The sequence below is a fragment of the Merops nubicus genome, unplaced genomic scaffold, assembly GCF_000691845.1.
Source record: "Merops nubicus isolate BGI_N331 unplaced genomic scaffold, ASM69184v1 scaffold8369, whole genome shotgun sequence".
Taxonomy (NCBI): Eukaryota; Metazoa; Chordata; class Aves; order Coraciiformes; family Meropidae; genus Merops; species Merops nubicus.
Genome location: NW_008631631.1, coordinates 49,671 through 67,734, shown reverse-complemented (window position 1 = coordinate 67,734; position 18,064 = coordinate 49,671). Strand labels below are relative to the sequence as shown.

The 18,064-nt window shown below is 43.6% G+C and overlaps 1 protein-coding gene across 1 annotated transcript in view; it reads left to right on the top strand.

Annotated features, from left to right (window-relative positions):
• Positions 1-18,064, top strand: part of KIAA1324L (KIAA1324-like ortholog) — a 46,943-nt gene that overhangs the window by 3,055 nt on the left and 25,824 nt on the right. The window contains exons 2-6 of the mRNA XM_008947635.1: positions 11,494-11,689; positions 12,303-12,450; positions 14,672-14,758; positions 16,804-16,909; positions 17,533-17,685. Of these exons, the coding sequence (XP_008945883.1) occupies positions 11,526-11,689; positions 12,303-12,450; positions 14,672-14,758; positions 16,804-16,909; positions 17,533-17,685 (658 nt within the window). The 5' untranslated portion in view covers positions 11,494-11,525. The remainder of the gene's footprint in view (positions 1-11,493; positions 11,690-12,302; positions 12,451-14,671; positions 14,759-16,803; positions 16,910-17,532; positions 17,686-18,064) is intronic.

Genomic DNA, 18,064 nt, shown 5'->3' with positions numbered 1-18,064 from the left:
GAATGCCTGCTGCTTGTGAATGTCTACTATTGATCTTTACTGCTCCCTAAAAACAGAAATGACTTGCAGGCTGTCATTAATTTTGGATCCTGAGAATATTGTGCTAACCTCCTTCCAAATGCTCAGCAGGTGTTCTCTTTAAATTGTGCCTGAACTAGGAATTAGAAAGATGGTATAACGATACCTTAAATGTCTCCAATTGTCTCTGTAAATACACCTAGACTGTAGTCTCCAGTGGAGTAGAAAGACACTTGAGATTGCTAAAAATGTGCTAGCTCAGGTGCTTCACAGATCTGGAGCAGTCTGACCGCGGCACCAGAGCTCAGTTGGTGTCTCAAGATTTGCTCATTTGCAGGATGTTTTGTTTTACTGCTTTTGATTTGAATCAACCCATTGAAAATTAGGTTGAGGATCTCCATGCTCTGCTGCATTTTGGAGAGCAGAGCCCAGCTGACTGTGACCCACTGAGAGGAACTGCCAGCATTCCCCAAACTGGCTGTAGGCTCTGAAACGTCTCAGGGTCCAGCCCTTTTTTGAGTCTTCAGAAACTTCATCCACAAAGTTTACCTGCAGAGAAGCAGTCATGGGATTCAGAGTAGAAAGGATTGTCATATTTTGACTGCTTTATGACTTTTTTTGTTAGGAAAAGGAGGGGTTTTTTTTTGCCTTTATCTTGAAATGAGCACAGAGCAGCATGATGGTCCATCTTCCCCTCCTGCTACCCTCCCCTCTACATCTCTCCCATCCAGGTGGGTGGTGGGAAAAAAGAAGGAACCTCACGTGACATGTTCATGATGCTGTAGGAGGTCCTGCTATGCAGTGACCCCAGACACAGGAGGAAAGGTGCAGAAGCAGCTCTGCAGCACAGTGTCTTGCTTGCAATGCACCAAGACAACATGCTTCTTCCTATATTTCACTCTCCTCTTTTTTCTGATCTCCTTGCCCTGTGGGGCTGCAGCCACTGGCACTTTCAGACCCCACATTGGGTGTCAGCCAGCGTTTTGCCATTCAGCATGGCATGGTACCTCAGGGCTTATCCCGTGGGGTTGGGCTGCCTCTGGACAGGCCGTGGCTCAGCCACCTCGCTCAGGCTGGTGTTTGCTCAGAGACGAGCCATATTTTTGATGCTGCCACATCACGGTTGGAAGGGAACCTGCAAAGAGACATATTAAAAGTGCAGCAAAAATCACAGCTAGGAAAAGCTCAATATTTATTATACCTATGGCTACTCTGTGTGGCTCTCCTCTGCCTCCCATTTAATATTTCTCCTCCAGGCATCTTCCTGGAACTGTTTTGGAGGTAGGATTTATTGTGTTGGCAAGGAGCATTGTGCTGGGGGGGTGGCAGACAAAGAGCCACCTTCTGTGAAATCCAGACCTCTGCACCACTCCATTACTTCTTGGTAGCTGGGAATGTGCTTAATTAATTTCTTGTTCATTTTTCATTACCACAGGTCTCACTCTGATCTCCTCATGAGTCTGGGATCAGGGAGGCACTTGAGCTGATAAGCACCACTGCCATTGGGGCAGTTGCTTGGCTTTTAAAATGGACAATATTTGTGGCATTGAATGGGAGCAGTTTGCTTTTGAGGCTAAGCCCTTGCCTGAACCTCCTTATAGCTGGTATCACTGAAGACTTTGTTTTGGTGTGGGAGCTGTGTGCAGTGCCTAGTGAGGAATTTTAGGACCCTGGTAATGGGAGAAGGACTTGGCATTGTGCTCCCCCTGACATTACACTGCAGTTTGTTTTGGTGGCCATAGCCAGGCTCTTCTGCCAGTCTCACCATATGCTGCATGTTTGCACTAAAATTTGAATGTAGAGCCTGCCTTCCTTCCTTCCATGTCTGCTTTCCTTCCTCTGTTCTTTGTCTCCCTGCACTCAAGTACAACCCAAATATGTGGTTGAGTGTGCCCATGCTGTGCCCAGGTGCACTGATATGCTCCTCTCAGCAGAGTTTGTGACCAAAAAAGGCTTAAAGGGCTCACAATTTGACCTCAAATTCTGCTTTAATATTGTCTCTTATTCCACAAGGTATGTTAATGTTTATCATCCTAAACAAGATTAGGTCTCGATTTATAAATACCCGTTAATTTTAGTGGTGCTATGTACATAACAGAGTAATTATAGTGAGAATAATAAAGCAATTTAAAGCGAAAAGGACTTGAAATTGCTATGTTCAAGGGGAAGACGTGCTGGTAGGGCCACTGTTATACTCAGTATCTACATTCCAGTTATAAGCAGCTAGATCTCTTAAGAAAGGAGACACAAAAATATTGATGATATGGAAGAACTTGGTCAAGTACATTGCTGTGGAGTTATTAATGGCTCTGCTTAGCCAGCTCCACCTTCACCGGGTGCCACTAAGGTGGGAACAACTTCTTTCAAATCAGAGGTGTGCTTCAGCTTGAGCCAAGGCGTCTGAGTGTAAGCATGTGAAAAGCTCCAGTGAGTTTAGAAAATACTGTCCTTAATTACAGTAGACTTTACTGGGTCCTGAGAGCAAAATTTGTCCTGATTTATTGCTACTGAGTTGCATTTGTTTAGTTTATTCTAACTTGTGTAATCTGCTCCTAGGATACCACAGGAGGAGATATGGGTCTTCCAGCTAATTGCAGTGGACTTCAGAGGGCAAATGACCTTTTTAAGGCTTGTAGGTTTTGTAACACTTTAAGTGATCTGCAGGAGTTTAACATTCTGCTTTCATAACTGAAAACTTAAGTAGAAGGTTTTGAGTTTGTTGGTCTCTGGTGAGATTAAGTGTCCCAAGCTGGTAAGAAGTGGGTCTGCTCCTAACTCCTTTTAAGTCAGTGGGCATCTGCAAATTATATAACATACGGTGTATGCTTATACATATCTGGGTAGGTGGATGGTATAAAATGAATGTTATATGTCTGGCAAAAACTCTGTGCGTGTGTTACAGCCTTCTGACATAAAGTTTACATCTGTTCATTCTCAGCTAGACTTGTATTCAATGTAGTCTTTGTGCTAAAGAATCAGTTCTGGAGTTTTACTTAGGATTTTGAAATTTGGCTAGTGAAGACTTGAAAATAGCAATGGTAAGTTTGAGTAGTTTCTTTGTGTTTACATTATTGCACGTGTGGATATGAATGTACATACAAATACTCCCATTATATATATATACACATTATATGTATTACACATTTATTTATGTTATCTCAAAATAGTTTGTTATGTAATCAAAAAAGTTTTCATGATCACTACAGTGCCATTGTCTTCATATATGAACCCATGTAAAAACTACTTTACTTAGGGTTTAAGTAAGTACAGAGTTATGGTTTCTTGAAGCAAACGTGAATCCTGACAAATAATCAGAGAGGGTTATTTTTTCCTTTTTTATTTGACATTCACGGAGTATTATTTTCTGGTCTCATTAATGGGCTTTGATATGATTGAGATTTCTTTGCTTCCACCAAAAAGAGAAAATATGGTGAAATCTACATAGCTCTGAGGACTAGGCATGTATCCATTCTCATTTTCTCTCATGATTTCTGAAGCTCTGGATCTTGTCTTCTTCAACATTGATGTACTAATATTTGGGTTTTTTTTTCCATTTCTGATTTTGTTGAGACATTGCTTCTTTGGGTAGTCACCTTAGAAGAAACAGTGAGGTCAAGCTATTAATGGCTGCTGAGGTTTAACCATGTAATTTAAATCTGACATGTGCACTTAGATATACTTACAGAAGGTGACAGATGCTGTTGGGTATCCTGAGCTGTAGGAAAGTACTGTTTTGAGTCAGTGTTAAAGAAATGTATTCAGGAGATCTCCCCTTTCATTCCTCCATCCTTGAAATTGCTCACTCGAATTGTATATGCTGCTCTCCTCCCTCATTTTGACTAACACCTTCCCTTCTCACCTGTCTTTGGAATGGGTATATGGCACCCATGAAGCTGTCTGTCAACATATGAGTCACATATGGAAGGCTGCTCTCTCTGAAACCTATGTACCAAAAAAGTGAATTATCAGTGGGCATGAAGTCCAGGGAATCTGAGGATTTGTTGATATGCTATAGATTTGGCCCTTGGCCTGTCATGTGTTACCTAGCAATGAAGGATGTCTGACAGATAAAAACATAATATAAATCTGTGTCTGGAGCCACTTGTTCTGACAGGAACAGCAAGATGTGCAAGAAGCAGTTTTCAAAGTCATGATTTTTATAGGGCCTGTGGGACTGGGCAACTCAATTTCACCTGAGTTTCTTTTGTATCCCTGGGAAAGTTTTGATGCCTTTTCTGAAAGGAAGAGGAAAGGCTTTCCCACTAGGTCACGCTGGGGAGGAGACTAGCACACAGCAGTGGAGGCTGCTCTGAGCAGCACTGTGAAGCTGAGGAATTAATGCAAGGCTGTCATGTAGCAAAGACGTTTAGCCAGCATGGTGGGCATGGCACAGTTTGAGACTTGCTACTAAAAGGCAGTGATTTATCAAGGCACTCAAGCAGGTGTTTATTCCTATTCCTCTTAAGCATCCCTGCTAATGCACGTTCCCAACTCAAGTCAGGAAGGTGAGTCCCTTTGGTGGCATTAGGTTTCTCACCTGCACTCAGGCATGAGGCTACGTTTTGCCATGGCACTTCCATCTGGATGTTTTCCTAATGCATATTGTTACCCTGAGAGATACCCCAGTTTTACAAGTAATTGTTCCAGATGTTTTTCCTCTGTGCGTGAGCAATACACTGTCTTTGCAGAAAAAGCCCCATTGTTGGCTTCTTGAAGCACAGATTCTTTTAGGTAAATAGTTAAAAAAGCAGAAGAGTTTGCACTGAACCCACAGAGTTTAATGGCTGAAGAAGAGTTACCAAGAACTGTGTGTTGATGTGTGTATTGAGACTTCCAAGAGAAAGGTTGGTCATAGCATCTTTTGAGGATTTCTGCACTCTATTTGTGTACAAAATGTTATTATTATTATTCAGTTATTAGTTATTATATGTGTTATTTATTATTATGTATTAGCACAGCTTCCTCTGAGCCACTGATTTCTCTTTCAGTGGGACAGCAGCTGGCGAGACCTTGAGGTTTGCTATGGCTTGGTTGAGGGATGGGAGGAAAGCACTGTGTGTGTGTGTGTGTGTGTACATGCATGCACATAGAGGACGTCTCAAAGGGCACTTTGCACCAACTACTTTGTTTGGTGAGCAGTCAAAATAAGCCTGATGGAGCCACTAGGATGGTTGTGGTAACCCTGGCAGCAAATGTGGTTGTTAACCTCTTGGTGATGACTGCCTTCCTCCACTCTACCCCACACTTTCATGGATTTATTGAGTATTCCCATTCCAAAAGCACACATTTCAGTGTCCAAATGCTAAAATAAAAGTGATAATAAAACTGTTCTATGTGCCAGGCCAGCTGTCAAAGAGATGAATGGGAAAAAGCATTGTTCTATTTTGTAATTTCTTGAATAAAAGGAAAATTTATTTACTCTTAAGAAAAGGAAGGATGTCTTCCACAGAAGGTACTCTTCCCCAAGTTACATCAGCTTTCAGTGTGATCACATTTCAAGCCTAAACATCCTTGACAGACTTTTTTTCCCTTAAATTAAGATTCAGTCTGGTTCCTGGTAACACATTGAGATATAATGACTGAAGAAAACGAACATCAATTATTCACAGTCTATTGCAGAAGCCTCATATAAATTATTCACAGAAGACATTCTGAAGCTGGCTGAGATTATAGGAAACATTAATAATGAAGCAATGATTTCCTCTTGTCCTTTGGCTTTCTTTTTTGTCTCCTCATCCCATATTTTGGTTGGTCCTTGGTTCCGTGTTGTGTGGACCCCGTTTCCCCTAGGATATCAATGAACAGATGCCTCTATGTACTCGTCCTTGGCCACATCTTCCCCTCCAGGTTTGTGACATGTGTCTGCTGAACTTAGCAGCTGTTCAGAGGGACAACTCTGTCATGCTACCAACTTCAGACTTCCTTTCTGAGCTACAGTTTTAACCACTGCTCATGGGAGACTGAGGTAATTTAGGCCAGACTCTGCAGGAGATATCAGCATCTCATCTGAATCCCAGGTAGCCTGACTTTGGATGAGCAACATAGGAGTGGAGGAGGGAGAGATGGAAAGCCAGTGTTTGGCGTTATTATTTCTGTGAATTTTCACTGCTTTGGGTAGAATTGCTCCATTGATATCCCCTTCTAATGTTGTTATAAGCTGGCAAAATCATCCTGTGACTTCTTTTTTTTAAGTGGTAATGTATTGAAAGCCAGGGAGGCACAGAAGGATAGACGTGAACATGCACATGATCAGTGGCAACAGAACAGAATAAACAGAAGAGCTGAAGTAGTTTTAGATGTTATAAGCAGGAAATGTTGGTAGAAAAATGTCTGCTGAGAAGAGGGATGGTAATGGATCCAAGTGGTGTGGGAGGGGAAGCTAGCTGAGGGAAGGTGTAAGACTGAGTGGCCAGGGCTGCATAAATGAGAAAAGCAACTGAAAATGTTATAGTTTTGGTGATGGAGGATGCAGGGCTTGAAGGCAGCTTTGGTTAATCTGTCGAAATTGTAAACGTTCTGGTCCCCCTCACAGTGTGGCAATATCTAGGAGATACTTAACATGAGAAAATAGTCCACAGGAAGGTTTCAGACCCCAAAAGACGTTGATTAGTCATATACATGTGAGGATCTACTCTGTTACTCCAGCTGTGTTCCTGATAAACTTGTCCTGACCCCTGGCATCAGAAAGTTGAGCAACATGACATTGTTAGGGTCAGTTACTAGAAGAAATATGTGCCAGATATCATTTGGCCTACTCCACCAAAATCACTGGGAGGGCCACAGCTGTACTAAAAGGCAGAACGTGACCCTGGAGCCTTGCAGTCAAAGGGCAAATGAGGCTAATTTGTATTTATGGTCTGTTTTGCCCTCTGGGGAACCATTTCCATGTCTGCAAAGTGATTGTAAAGTGCTTTCAGATCTGTAAAGCAATCTATTGCAAGCACTTGTTGGAAGGGGTTACACAGTGGGCAGGGCTCCTGCTTCACAATGCCTGACATCAGTGGCGTGTCCCAGGAGGGAGCTGAGGTGAGATGCCATCACTCTCCACTCACAAAGTTTAAGAGGAGGGGGATTAATTAGATTCACTGGTTTGACCTCGCAGGCCATTAAAATGCACCAGTAAGACTGATGCTGAGGCTGGTAATTTGAATTTGGCATGAGCTTTTCTTCCATATGGTGTCCAGTTATGATATGAAGCACTTGAGAGAGAAAGGGTCCATTACATGCCATGACAAACTGTTGTAGCAATCAGTCATTCTTCCTATTAAAAATGTGTGTGTTATTTCCAGTTTGAATTTGTCTGGATCCAGCTTCCAGAAGGTAGTTCTGCAGTTCTCTGCTTTATTAAGGAGTCCACTGGGATCCTGTGTTTTGTCCTCCTGGAGGTGCTTATGTATTAATCAAGTTGACTCTCAGTCTTTTCTTTATAAACTAGATAGACTAAACACTTCAGATCCCTCACTGCAAGACATTACCTCTAATTTTAAGAGCATTTAAAGTCCTTTTGGTTTGCGTTGACTTCTTAAAAACACCAAATCACAGCTATATTCAATATTAGAACTTTCTTGCCTGTAATATGCAGGTTTCAGCCTACACATCTCTAAATATATCCACAGATCTCATTAGTGCCTTTTTGCATGTCTTGGCAGTGGAAGCTGTTGGTGAATGGTGGGTCCGTTCTGACTCTCAGGCTTGCTGCTCTCTGGGATATGTTTCAGCCCTCTGCAGGCAGGGCCAGCACTCCTTGCCTTCACACAGTTAAAACACACTGACTTCGAGTGTGCTTAGGCTTGACAACAGTCTCTCACCCACCAATTTTAATACTGTTCCTTTTCTGTTTGGTGCAGTTGGTTGACAAAAATGTGGACAGCCTTCAGACTCAGTCCTGGGGTAGGGAGAACTCCTCCCTTCTTCCCTGCTCACTGGTGGTTCCCCACCAACATCCCTGGCTGAGATTTGTTACTCAGGCAGTTCTTAATCCATTTAAGATGTGCCTTACTGGTCTTGTGTGGTACTACCTCCTTAATCAGAATGACATACAAATCTAAGTTAACTTTATTAGAAACCTAAGTCTATTACATCCACTCTGTCACCTTTATCAGGCGACGTGTGATCCTTTTAAAGAATGAAATGAGGTCTGTTTGACAAGACTTATGCAATGGTTTTGGTGGGTATTAGTGTAGCTCTTGTTAATTTTTTATGAAGCGAATCTGATGTCAGCTTTATTGCATGCATGGTATGAAAGTGTGTGGCTGCCTGAGGCAGTGTCTATCTAAAAGTATTGTAATTTACAGCATCATTTATGACCAACACTGGTCACCTGTACAAACCACAACATTTTTTTTTTTTCCTTCTGTATTTATTTTAAGAAGGCTACAGCTGCAAATCACTGGTAATTGCATCAGCTTCACTGGAGCCACTGAAGGCATCAGTGTACTGAACACCACAGTATGTCATGCTGTTCCTAACTGGCCCTGAAATAGTCCTCTGGGTTTAAAAATGCCCAAGATGGGGCAAGTCATGAAACCTTTTAATGTATTTCAGTTTTTTTCACAGAAGAAAGATCAAATTCAGTCTTCATAATGTGTGTTGCTCTGTGCCTGTTTGTGTGTAGCACCCAAACTGGGATTTTAAAGGTGTAATAGGCAAGTTTGCACTCAAGAGGGAGAGGGATAGTGATGTCCAAACAGAATCACTAGTGTCAATTCTGGAAAAGATTTTCAGAACTAAGTGATTTAGCACCCTTAGTTCTGTTTTCTGAAACAGGGTAGACACGTAAGGAGTTATTTAAGAGAGGCATTTTCTTAAAAAAAAAAAATTAAGTATCAAATGCTTTAACAGATCTGGAATCTGGGTTAGGTAGTGTTCACAAAGGCTGCCTCTAAGCCAAGAGACTAATTTTCCCTCTGGACTCTGAAACAAGAAGGAGGATTTAGTGGGGAATGAATCAGAGCACACACCTAAAATACATGTTTTAGATTCCTGAAACTCTACATTGCACCTTAAACTCCTATGTGGTGCTGCTGTCCTTCCCATTGAGAGCATCTTGTGTGCATCACTCCCAAAACCACAGTGGTGCTGTGGTGTCACACGTTTCTGTGGACAAGCAGCCACTGGTCAGTGCTGGATCTGTGCTCAGCTACATCTTGGTGAGATGGAGCAGCCACGAGCAAGGCAAAGCACCAGTGCCCTGGGACAGATATCAGTTCACAGGTGCCCTGTCCCCACCCCAGGCAAGTGTCTCCTGGCCCACTGCAGGGGACGGCTGCTCTGCAGGGTCCCTCTGGCATGGCCACATGCCCATCTCTGACTGGGATGGACTCCTGAATTGATGCTGCTTAGATTAAAGAGGATTTGGCCTGACTTTTGCCTTCCCTCCTTGCTGGAAGAGCAAGTCACACGTCACTGGGAGAGGATACTATCTTTGTGCTCGTCATGCACTGTGATTCCTCCCCATCCCCCCCCAGCTGCTCCCAGCCACCTGGAACGAGACCAAACGATGCATCTGTTCCAATGCTGAAAGTGGCTCGTGTTGCCATTAGCCATGTTCAGCCCCAAATTGAACCTGGCAAGCAGCTGGCATGCTCAGAGCTAGTTTGCTTCCAGACGTATGTGTTTTGACGGGAAATACTGCTGCCTTTGTACTACGATTCTTAGAAAAGGAAAAGAAGGTAATTCCTCAGTTAAATAAAGCTCATCTCTTCCCTGGAAGGGAAGTGATGGAGGGCAGCGTCTTGCAGGGCAGCCTGCCTCATCTCCTATACCTTTTTTTTTCCTCCAAAATAATCAGGTTGCAAGGAGTTAAATGATTCTAATTCTGTTAAAGCAATAATCTCCACTCATTCTCACTGCAATGGAAAAGGAGGCTCTGCTGCCTTCTGCATGTTCATCATGGCAGCAAATCACTTGCAGTTACTGACTCCGTGTTTGAAATTCACAAGTCTGGAATGTCTGGTTAAGCAGCACTCTCCATTTCTTGCTATTTAATTTCCTTAAAAAATATTGAAACTGTTAAAGGATTCAAATATGTAATGAGAAACTCATGAGGGTGGAATTTGTGCCCATCGTTCAGAAAAATCTGCTGTGGCTGATCTGCTCTGGCAAAATTTCCCTGTATATAGCCACCCCAGCACCTATCCTTGCTTGGCTCCTGACCACTTTCCTTCATGATCCATCACCAGTGAGCAGCAGGGTTAGAAAAACAGATCTGTTGCCTTGAAGTCCCCTGGTTCATATTCAGCGTATGCTGATATGACCAAGAGGGAAAAATGACCCTTTGGCATATCTTCCCATCAAAATGGAACTTTTATTTGCATTCCAGTGCTGCCCATCAAGGACAATTGCACATAGAAATGCTGTGGGATCTGGCACTGAACTGCAGTTGGATTCAGATGGAACACATCTTTATCAAAAGTATTCAGTTAAACAAGTTTTTCTGCAGTCAGATAAACATCAGTACACCTATAAAACTGCATGTGCCGGGGCTTCAGCTGGCATCAGTTGTTTTGGGCCAATTTCACTCCTTTGGCTAGCAGTCTGTTATGACTTTCAGCACAGACACGGAGGCTCTGTGGGCATTCAGGACTTCAGCTGCTGCCCAGGATTCCTCTGTATTATGGGGATAGTCTTCCCTTAGAAGGTGAAGATGTGATTAGGCTGGAACAAGGGACTTATAGTTACTTGGAGCAAGTAATTTTAGAGACATAAGTAGAAAAAGCACTTTGAACATTCCTTCTAAATGATAATTCCCCTAGTTACACGTGTATCAGTATTGTCTTTGCTGTGCTGGCAGCCAGTGGTTATTTTCTCAGCATGCTAATATCACCCTAATCACAGATTCTCCTTTATGAGACACAGGCCCATTGATGATGCTTTCCAAGACCACCTGGTCTATCAGACAAGATGTCCAAGGCTTTGTAGTCAGCCCATGTGAGAAGAAATGTGGAGAGAGCCTTGGCTTAGGTCTACAATTCTCAGCTGAGGTTTGTAGTGTTAAATTGCTGTCAGTGTGCTGCTGTGCACTCTTCCTAGCTATGGATGGGTGATAGAAGTCTGCTCTGGCTTTCAGGTGCTGGTGTTTTTAATTGAGTTCAAGGTGTAACAAGCAGGTAGGCGAGGGTGAGGAGAACTGTGTTACGAGCCCTTATTTTCACAAATTGCTTTTGGACATAGTCTGTGGGTAGAGATTTTGTTTCTAAGTCTTGTTTTGCCAACAGAGACGAGCTGCAAATCAGGAGCTGTCATCTGAGATTTGGTTTCAGTGCTGTCACGTTGGTAAAACACAAGCACTGGTGAACATCTCAATTCTTCAGCCAATGTTGGCAGTTCAGCTGTTGTATTCCTGGGACTGGAGCATTCCTGTTTGATTCCCTGTAGTGATTGTTCACTCTTAATTAATTAAATAGCAAGAAAGTTAATGGAAATAAATTTGCATTAATTTCTTCTTTTATATGTTGGTAACGATTGTCTCCCCAGCTTTCTCCTGTGCCTCTGGTGAGTACCTGGAGATGAAGAACCAGGTGTGCAGCAAATGTGCAGAGGGGACCTACTCCCTAGGCAGCGGGATCAAGTTTGACGAGTGGGATGAGCTGCCAGCAGGATTTTCCAACGTGGCAACTTTCATGGACACAGCGGTTGGCTCGGCTGAGAATAAAGCTGACAGCTGCAACAAGTAAGAAGCTCTGTTTGCACCCGGGTTACGCAGCTGTGGCTGAACCTGAGATTGCTCAGCAGCACAGAGGTCTTAACCAAGCTCTGCAGAGGGTGACCAGCCCTACTAATGACAAACAAGAGTGGTGTGGGAAGTGAAATTTGTAGCCATCCCTTTGCTGTCATCAGTATCACCATCTTTGGTCTCCTTGGGCTCATCAGCAGCTACAGAGTCTAAGACCAGACTGGAGCTGCTCTTATTTGTAGCTGGAAACCCCCAGGGTTATGGTATAGTCAATGTGTCTGAAAGGTACTTTCACAGCCTATTTAGAGACCCACTGTGATGGCAGAAGGCTGTTCCTGAGTATAATTGAAAGTACATTGAACCTATGGGTAATGGACATCTCCTTTGTATTCCGAGTCCTAGATTTCCAGCACCATACTCTTTCCTGTGCATGGGTTTAATGGAGAGTGTTATATTTACATGAAAAATACATGGGAATCCAGTAACAAAGTTATAAATTCACTGCAGTGGGATTCTGGGCTCCTTATGAAGTAACATGTTTTTCCATAGCATTGTGACAAAAACCTCCTTAGTGCTTGTGATCTGAGGCCTGTTTTGTTTGTTTGATCAGCTCCTCGTGGACCCCTCGGGGGAGTTACATCGAGTCGAACCGGGATGACTGCACCGTGTCCCTCGTCTACGCCGTGCACCTCAAGAAATCCGGCTCCGTCTTCTTCGAATACCAGTATATTGACAACAACATCTTCTTTGAATTCTTTGTAAGGCCTTTTATATGGTGAACCCAACACCATATAATCCAATCCATATATTGTAAGAATTCAATCTGAAAACCATATGAAGCAGCTTTTCCTCCCTTTACATTCTCCATACGTCCATAGGTGGTTGTTGCTGGACAAGATAAAAAAAAAAAATCTTCTCCTTCTATCACTTGTGCTGCCTTATGGCACTTATTTCAGCTTCACAACTGAGGCCAAACTAATCCCATCTACCGTGCACTGGATTTTTCCCTTAGTGGTCATGAGTGCCCCTCTTAGTCTAGCCTCGTATGAGACAACTGTTGGTGGTAGATGCTTTGGTTTAGGGGTGTTTGACTTAGGATGCCCTTGAAGGGACTTGGTGTTTAAAAATGTTTCTTCCAAGGTAGACATGCAGAACCTGAGGTGCTCCAAGGCATTAGTATGTGGAAACTTATCTTTAATTTTAGGTCAGTTTTGGTCGTTGCAATTAACGTGAAAAGAAAAGCATGAGAAGAGACAAAAGGGTGAACCTAAAAAAGATAAAAATGCAGCAGCCAGGAACTGTAGGTGTCCAAAGAGATTTAGGAGTAAACGTTCAGATGACTTTCAATAGGAATTAAACTCTGAGGGTGTGTCTACACATTGAAATGGAGGGGCAGGGGATCATGAGCTCTGAAATGGAGGAAGCCTGGCTGGGCTTGCACTCAGATTGCTAAAACAATCAGTGGTGACCAGACTGAGAAAGGCAACTCTGCTCTGCCCATGTGGATGGACTGGCTGGGGTCCAGGGAGATGGAGAGTTCCTAGCATCTAGATGCCTCAGGTCACTGAGGTGCTTTAGAAGGTTCCACCAACACCTGCATTGGTTTACTTGACATGTTGTACCTGCCACATGGAACAGAAAAAATGTAATGGAAGAGCAACTCAGAGCAGGAGATGGCTGGATACTTTCAATCTCCTCTGTTACTGCCTCTGTATCTGTCTGGTGAGCTCTGGTTTTCATCTGAAAAACACAGCTCATGGTATCTCATAGCAGTGAGAAGCCTTAGCTGGTGTGGGTTAATGTTTCTTAAAGGTTGGAGAAAAGTGAAAAGTATCCTTAATCTTCGTAGAGATGGGAAAGGAAGACAAAAATAACCCATTGGAGGCACCTTCTTGCTGCTATGTCAATGCAATGGATTGCTATTGCACTTTTATAACAGACAGTGCAGGCAATATTGTTTAGCCGTTTCAGTTTTATATGAAACTATCCTGCTTTCTTCATGGGGAGAAAGCAGCAAATATGCTTTCTTCTGTCAGATGGATGTTCCAGGATTATGAATCCTGACTCCAGTTGCTTGTCTGACTGGATGATCTGCTCCTGCAATGGAGCAAATATATTGTTTCTCTGAGGACTGGCTTTGAAAGTGGCGTTTTGATTATTACTTTTGCCCATATCCTACTCATTCACCTCCTTAAATTTATCATTCCCAGTTCAAGGAGCAGAGAGTGGTGCAGTTCTTTATGGAAATGCTCATGTAAATAGTCAGCCTCAAAATTTCAAAGAAACCGTATTTAACAATCTTTTAAAAGTCCCTTTTTTTTTTTTTCTCCAGCATGTCTTTGTGCTTAAGTATATTTAACAATGACACTTTAGCTCTGGACAGTGGCGTTTCAGTGACAGTGGCTTGCAGGTTGCCAGGAAATGGTGAAGTTTTGGGGCTCTGCCAGGGCATACTCTCCATGGCATATTGCCTCTCCCTTGATAATGTTACTCTCATCCCTAGTGAGGTCAAGTAGCAGGGAGCCAAAGACAGAGCAGATATTGGCTGCAGAGGAAACAGTTTGTCTTCTAGCCTTGGCTCATCCACTCCTACCTCCTTTCTGATTTAAAAGCTTCTAAGAAGTTCTCTTAAACCCAGAGGAACTGTGTCTTGATGGGCTCAGGAGAAGGAGGAATTAGCCAAGACAAGATGCTCAGCATCCAAGTCTGACCAGCTAGTGAGAGGACAAGGCTGAGATCTCCTCCTGCTGTTATTTTAATCTCATCAGAGGAAGTCATTGGAGGAACTGTTAAGCTGTTAGCAGGTTTTGGAAGTTGTGTGCTTTTTATTTTTTTTCCCCCTACAACTAAGGCATCTGCTGTCCTAAATACACAGACAAAAGAAACAAAGCTGCATCTTACCATCACCAGCCAGCAGTCATCATGCTGACAGAGAGATGCATCTGAGCGTGGTCACTGATCTTGTGTTTTTATTAACAGATACAAAATGACCAGTGCAAAGAGATGGAGTCCACGGCAGACAAGTGGGTGAAGCTAACAGACAATGGAGAATGGGGCTCTCATTCTGTAAGTGTGCAAAAAAATTCCTTCATGAAGCTTTTTCACTGTGTAAGTGTCTCTGATTTCCTCTGAGCAGACAGCAACCAAGGGCCAGATCCTTGCTCAAATGAATGCATTTGAAGAAGCACAGCTTTCCTAGCACTGAGGGCAAAGCCACCGAGGTCTCTAAGGGGCTGATCCCAGAGCAAATGATATAAATGCAAGACTTTGTATTGATTTCCATGGACTTTTAATCAAGTGCTTTATGAGGTTAAATAGATTTATGCAAATCTGCGTGCCACAGTCACTCTGCATGGTTGGAATTGAAATCTTCTACAGCAGTTGTTTGCTCATGAGAACTCAAGTTGTCTCCCTGCTGCTCAGCAGAGCAGGAGCAGTGTGTGGATGTGCAGCCAGCCAGGATGGGTGTTCTCAAGTGTGTGCAGAAGAAGTGGACTGCACCCAGCTTGTGCTTCGTGTCCCCTTCATGTCCAGCTTGGGAGCAGCAGCCTTTTGGCTGCCCTGTGACCCAGCTGGCTGAGTTTGCTTGGTGCACATACCATGTGCAGATCAGTTCATCAACTCATAGTAGTGTCTGGCTTCTATTATACCATCATACTCCAGTTCCCAGAGCTGTGCCAGCAAAGGTCCAGTGTAGGTGACCTTGTGCCAGAAGTAAAAAGGTTTTTATGTGCATAGACTGGAGCCTGGTCTCTGTTTTCCATTGTTGTCATTGTTTGCTCAGGTGCAAGCCCTGCGTGAGTCTCACTGGTAGGCAGGAGACCTGGGTGAGGAGGGGTGTGGCACAAGCTGAGAGGTAGATCCTGAGGCCAGGACATTGACTTGGGTGAGCTGAGACATATAGACAGTGTCTGCAGGGGAGATGGTGTCATCTGAGCTCATCATGTGGGATGTGCAAGTGGGTCCACTTACCATGAAGGTTGCTTGGATGCCTTGTTGAAATACAGACATGGAAGCTAGGTGAGGTGACTATTCTGGCTGCTCAAGGCTTTGGTCTGCTTTGGAAATCCTGTCATGGTGGCTTCTGTGAGCCCAGTTTTGCAGTTGCTGCAGCCTCTGCTTTCCACATGCTCATCATGCTGCAGGAGAGCTGACGTTTGGTATCTCTACACCATACAAGGTCATGTGTGGTTCAGTATGGTCCCAGTTCTGCTGTCACCTCTGGCAACCCAGCACTCCTCTGCCTCCCTGGATAGTAACTGTTTGGGGAGTGGGAGACACTGCCAGGCAGGGTCTTGGTAAGCCTGTTGGTTTTAGTGAGTAGAGGGACACAGTTGTTCCACAGGTGAGCTGAAGGCAGCAGGCAGCAACACTGCTGTTGTAAGAAGTGGTCCTGCTTTCCTCCTACCCCTTATCCCAGCCTTGGATCCCAACCACCCTTACTGTGCTAACACAGGGGTTGTGTAGCCACTTGTTGAACCACACCATGAAGACAAGTAGGTCAAGGCAGTTGGAAACAAGGTTGTTTTCTGCATCTCATCTTCTGTTCAGGGTCAGAAATGGGCAGGAGGGATGAGACTGCTGCTGGGGACATTCACGGTCAGTGTCTGGCTTCCTGGTCGTGATGCTGTAGTGTTAGATGCAGGCAGAGCTTGATTTTTAAAGCCAGTAAACAAAACTCACTTGTGAGCCTGGATATTTGAACTCTGGGTCATGTTGGTTTTCTTTACAAAAGTGTATCTCAAGGCTTTAAAAGCAAATGGATTGCCTGTATCTTAACACAGAGCTAGAGATAAAAGCTGAGTGCCAGGGGTAGCTGGATAACAGCAGGAACAGCTTTTTCCCAGTTCTGCTTACAAGGTCAGGAACAGCTCTTGGTGTTTTTCCATTGTGCTGGAGTGCTGAGAAGCTTTTTTATGAAGCACACTGGCACTGCTCAGAGATGTCTCTGCAGCATCAGCCTAGCTGTCTCCCTATTACTTCTCGACTCACTGAGCAGCTTAGGAAGAGCCAGGATTGCTGTTAGGATGCAGGAGATCTGAGCCATGGAAGTAAATAAAGCAATTTCTTGGTGGGGGGATGTCTGCTAACTGTCATGCGTGTTGTTGCAGGTAACTCTGAAATCAGGCAGCAATATATTATACTGGAGAACAACAGGGATTCTCATGGGGTCCAAAGTAGTAAAACCAGTTTTGGTGAAAAACATCACAATTGAAGGTAAGCGATATTTGCCTTTTGGGTCTTATCTCACTCTTTTGTCACAGTGTTTGCCAAGTGCCTTCTCTACTGGTGTGCCCACAGCACTGAAGTGGCTTTTTTTTTACCCCTCTTGTCCCTGCCTGCCCCTCTAAAGTGTGCAAACACAACAGCAAAACTTCACACTGTCAAGGAGAAGCTGAAAAATTATTTGGCTAGTAAATGATGCCGTCTACTGGAGAAGACTGGATTAGCAAATAGAGAAAAAGGAGGAAACAGGTTTTATTTAATGTGGTATAGAAAGACCATGGTTATTGTTAACCCTCTCAACACTGATAAATGGATAGATATATCTCATAGCAGTGACAGATAGATTACTGTTTAAATAACACAATCTGGGATTTCTTTCCCTCCTAAGTGTAATCAAACTTGGAGTGTCATGTAAGGCTCTTACATGGGTCAGACCTGCTTTGAGGAGCAAAGATGAAAGACCTAAATGATGAGTTTAAACCCAAAGTGTTTAAAATGAGTGGTGGAAGCCTGTGATTTCTAAGCTGTGTTATGCCCCCATAAGCAGATGGGCAGTCGTTGTGGAGCACACCTCTCCATATTTCAGTGCTTTACCTGTCATGTATCCTGTACAGGGGTTGCATATACGTCTGAATGCTTCGCGTGCAAGCCTGGTACCTTCAGTGACAAACAAGGTTCATCTGGCTGCCAGGTGTGTCCAAGAAACACTTATTCTGAGAAAGGAGCTAAAGAGTGCACCAAGTGTAAAGAAGAAACGTATTATGCAGGTACATAAATCAACTGGGTTAAGCAAAACCAGAAGAGCCTGAGTACGTGAGGTCATAAGCTGTTTGTGTGTGCAGATGTGAGAATGGTTTTATCCACAGTGAGGTTGATAGCCAAAGGGGAAATGAAGGTGGGACTTCCCAGAAGTTGCTTAGGGTACATATGTGCGTAATGAGCCACAGCTGATTTTGGGTAAGCTCCTGTGTGTTAATAGAATGAGATGGAGATCTTTGTGACCTCAAAGGAACAGTGCTTCTGAAGGAGAGCAACAGTCGTGCTGTGCCCTCTCGTGGCAATGTGTGTTACCAGTTGGCAATGAATTAGCTTCCTCACTGCCTTCAGACCTGTCACGTGTCAAGGAATCTCCTTTCCAAATCCTCT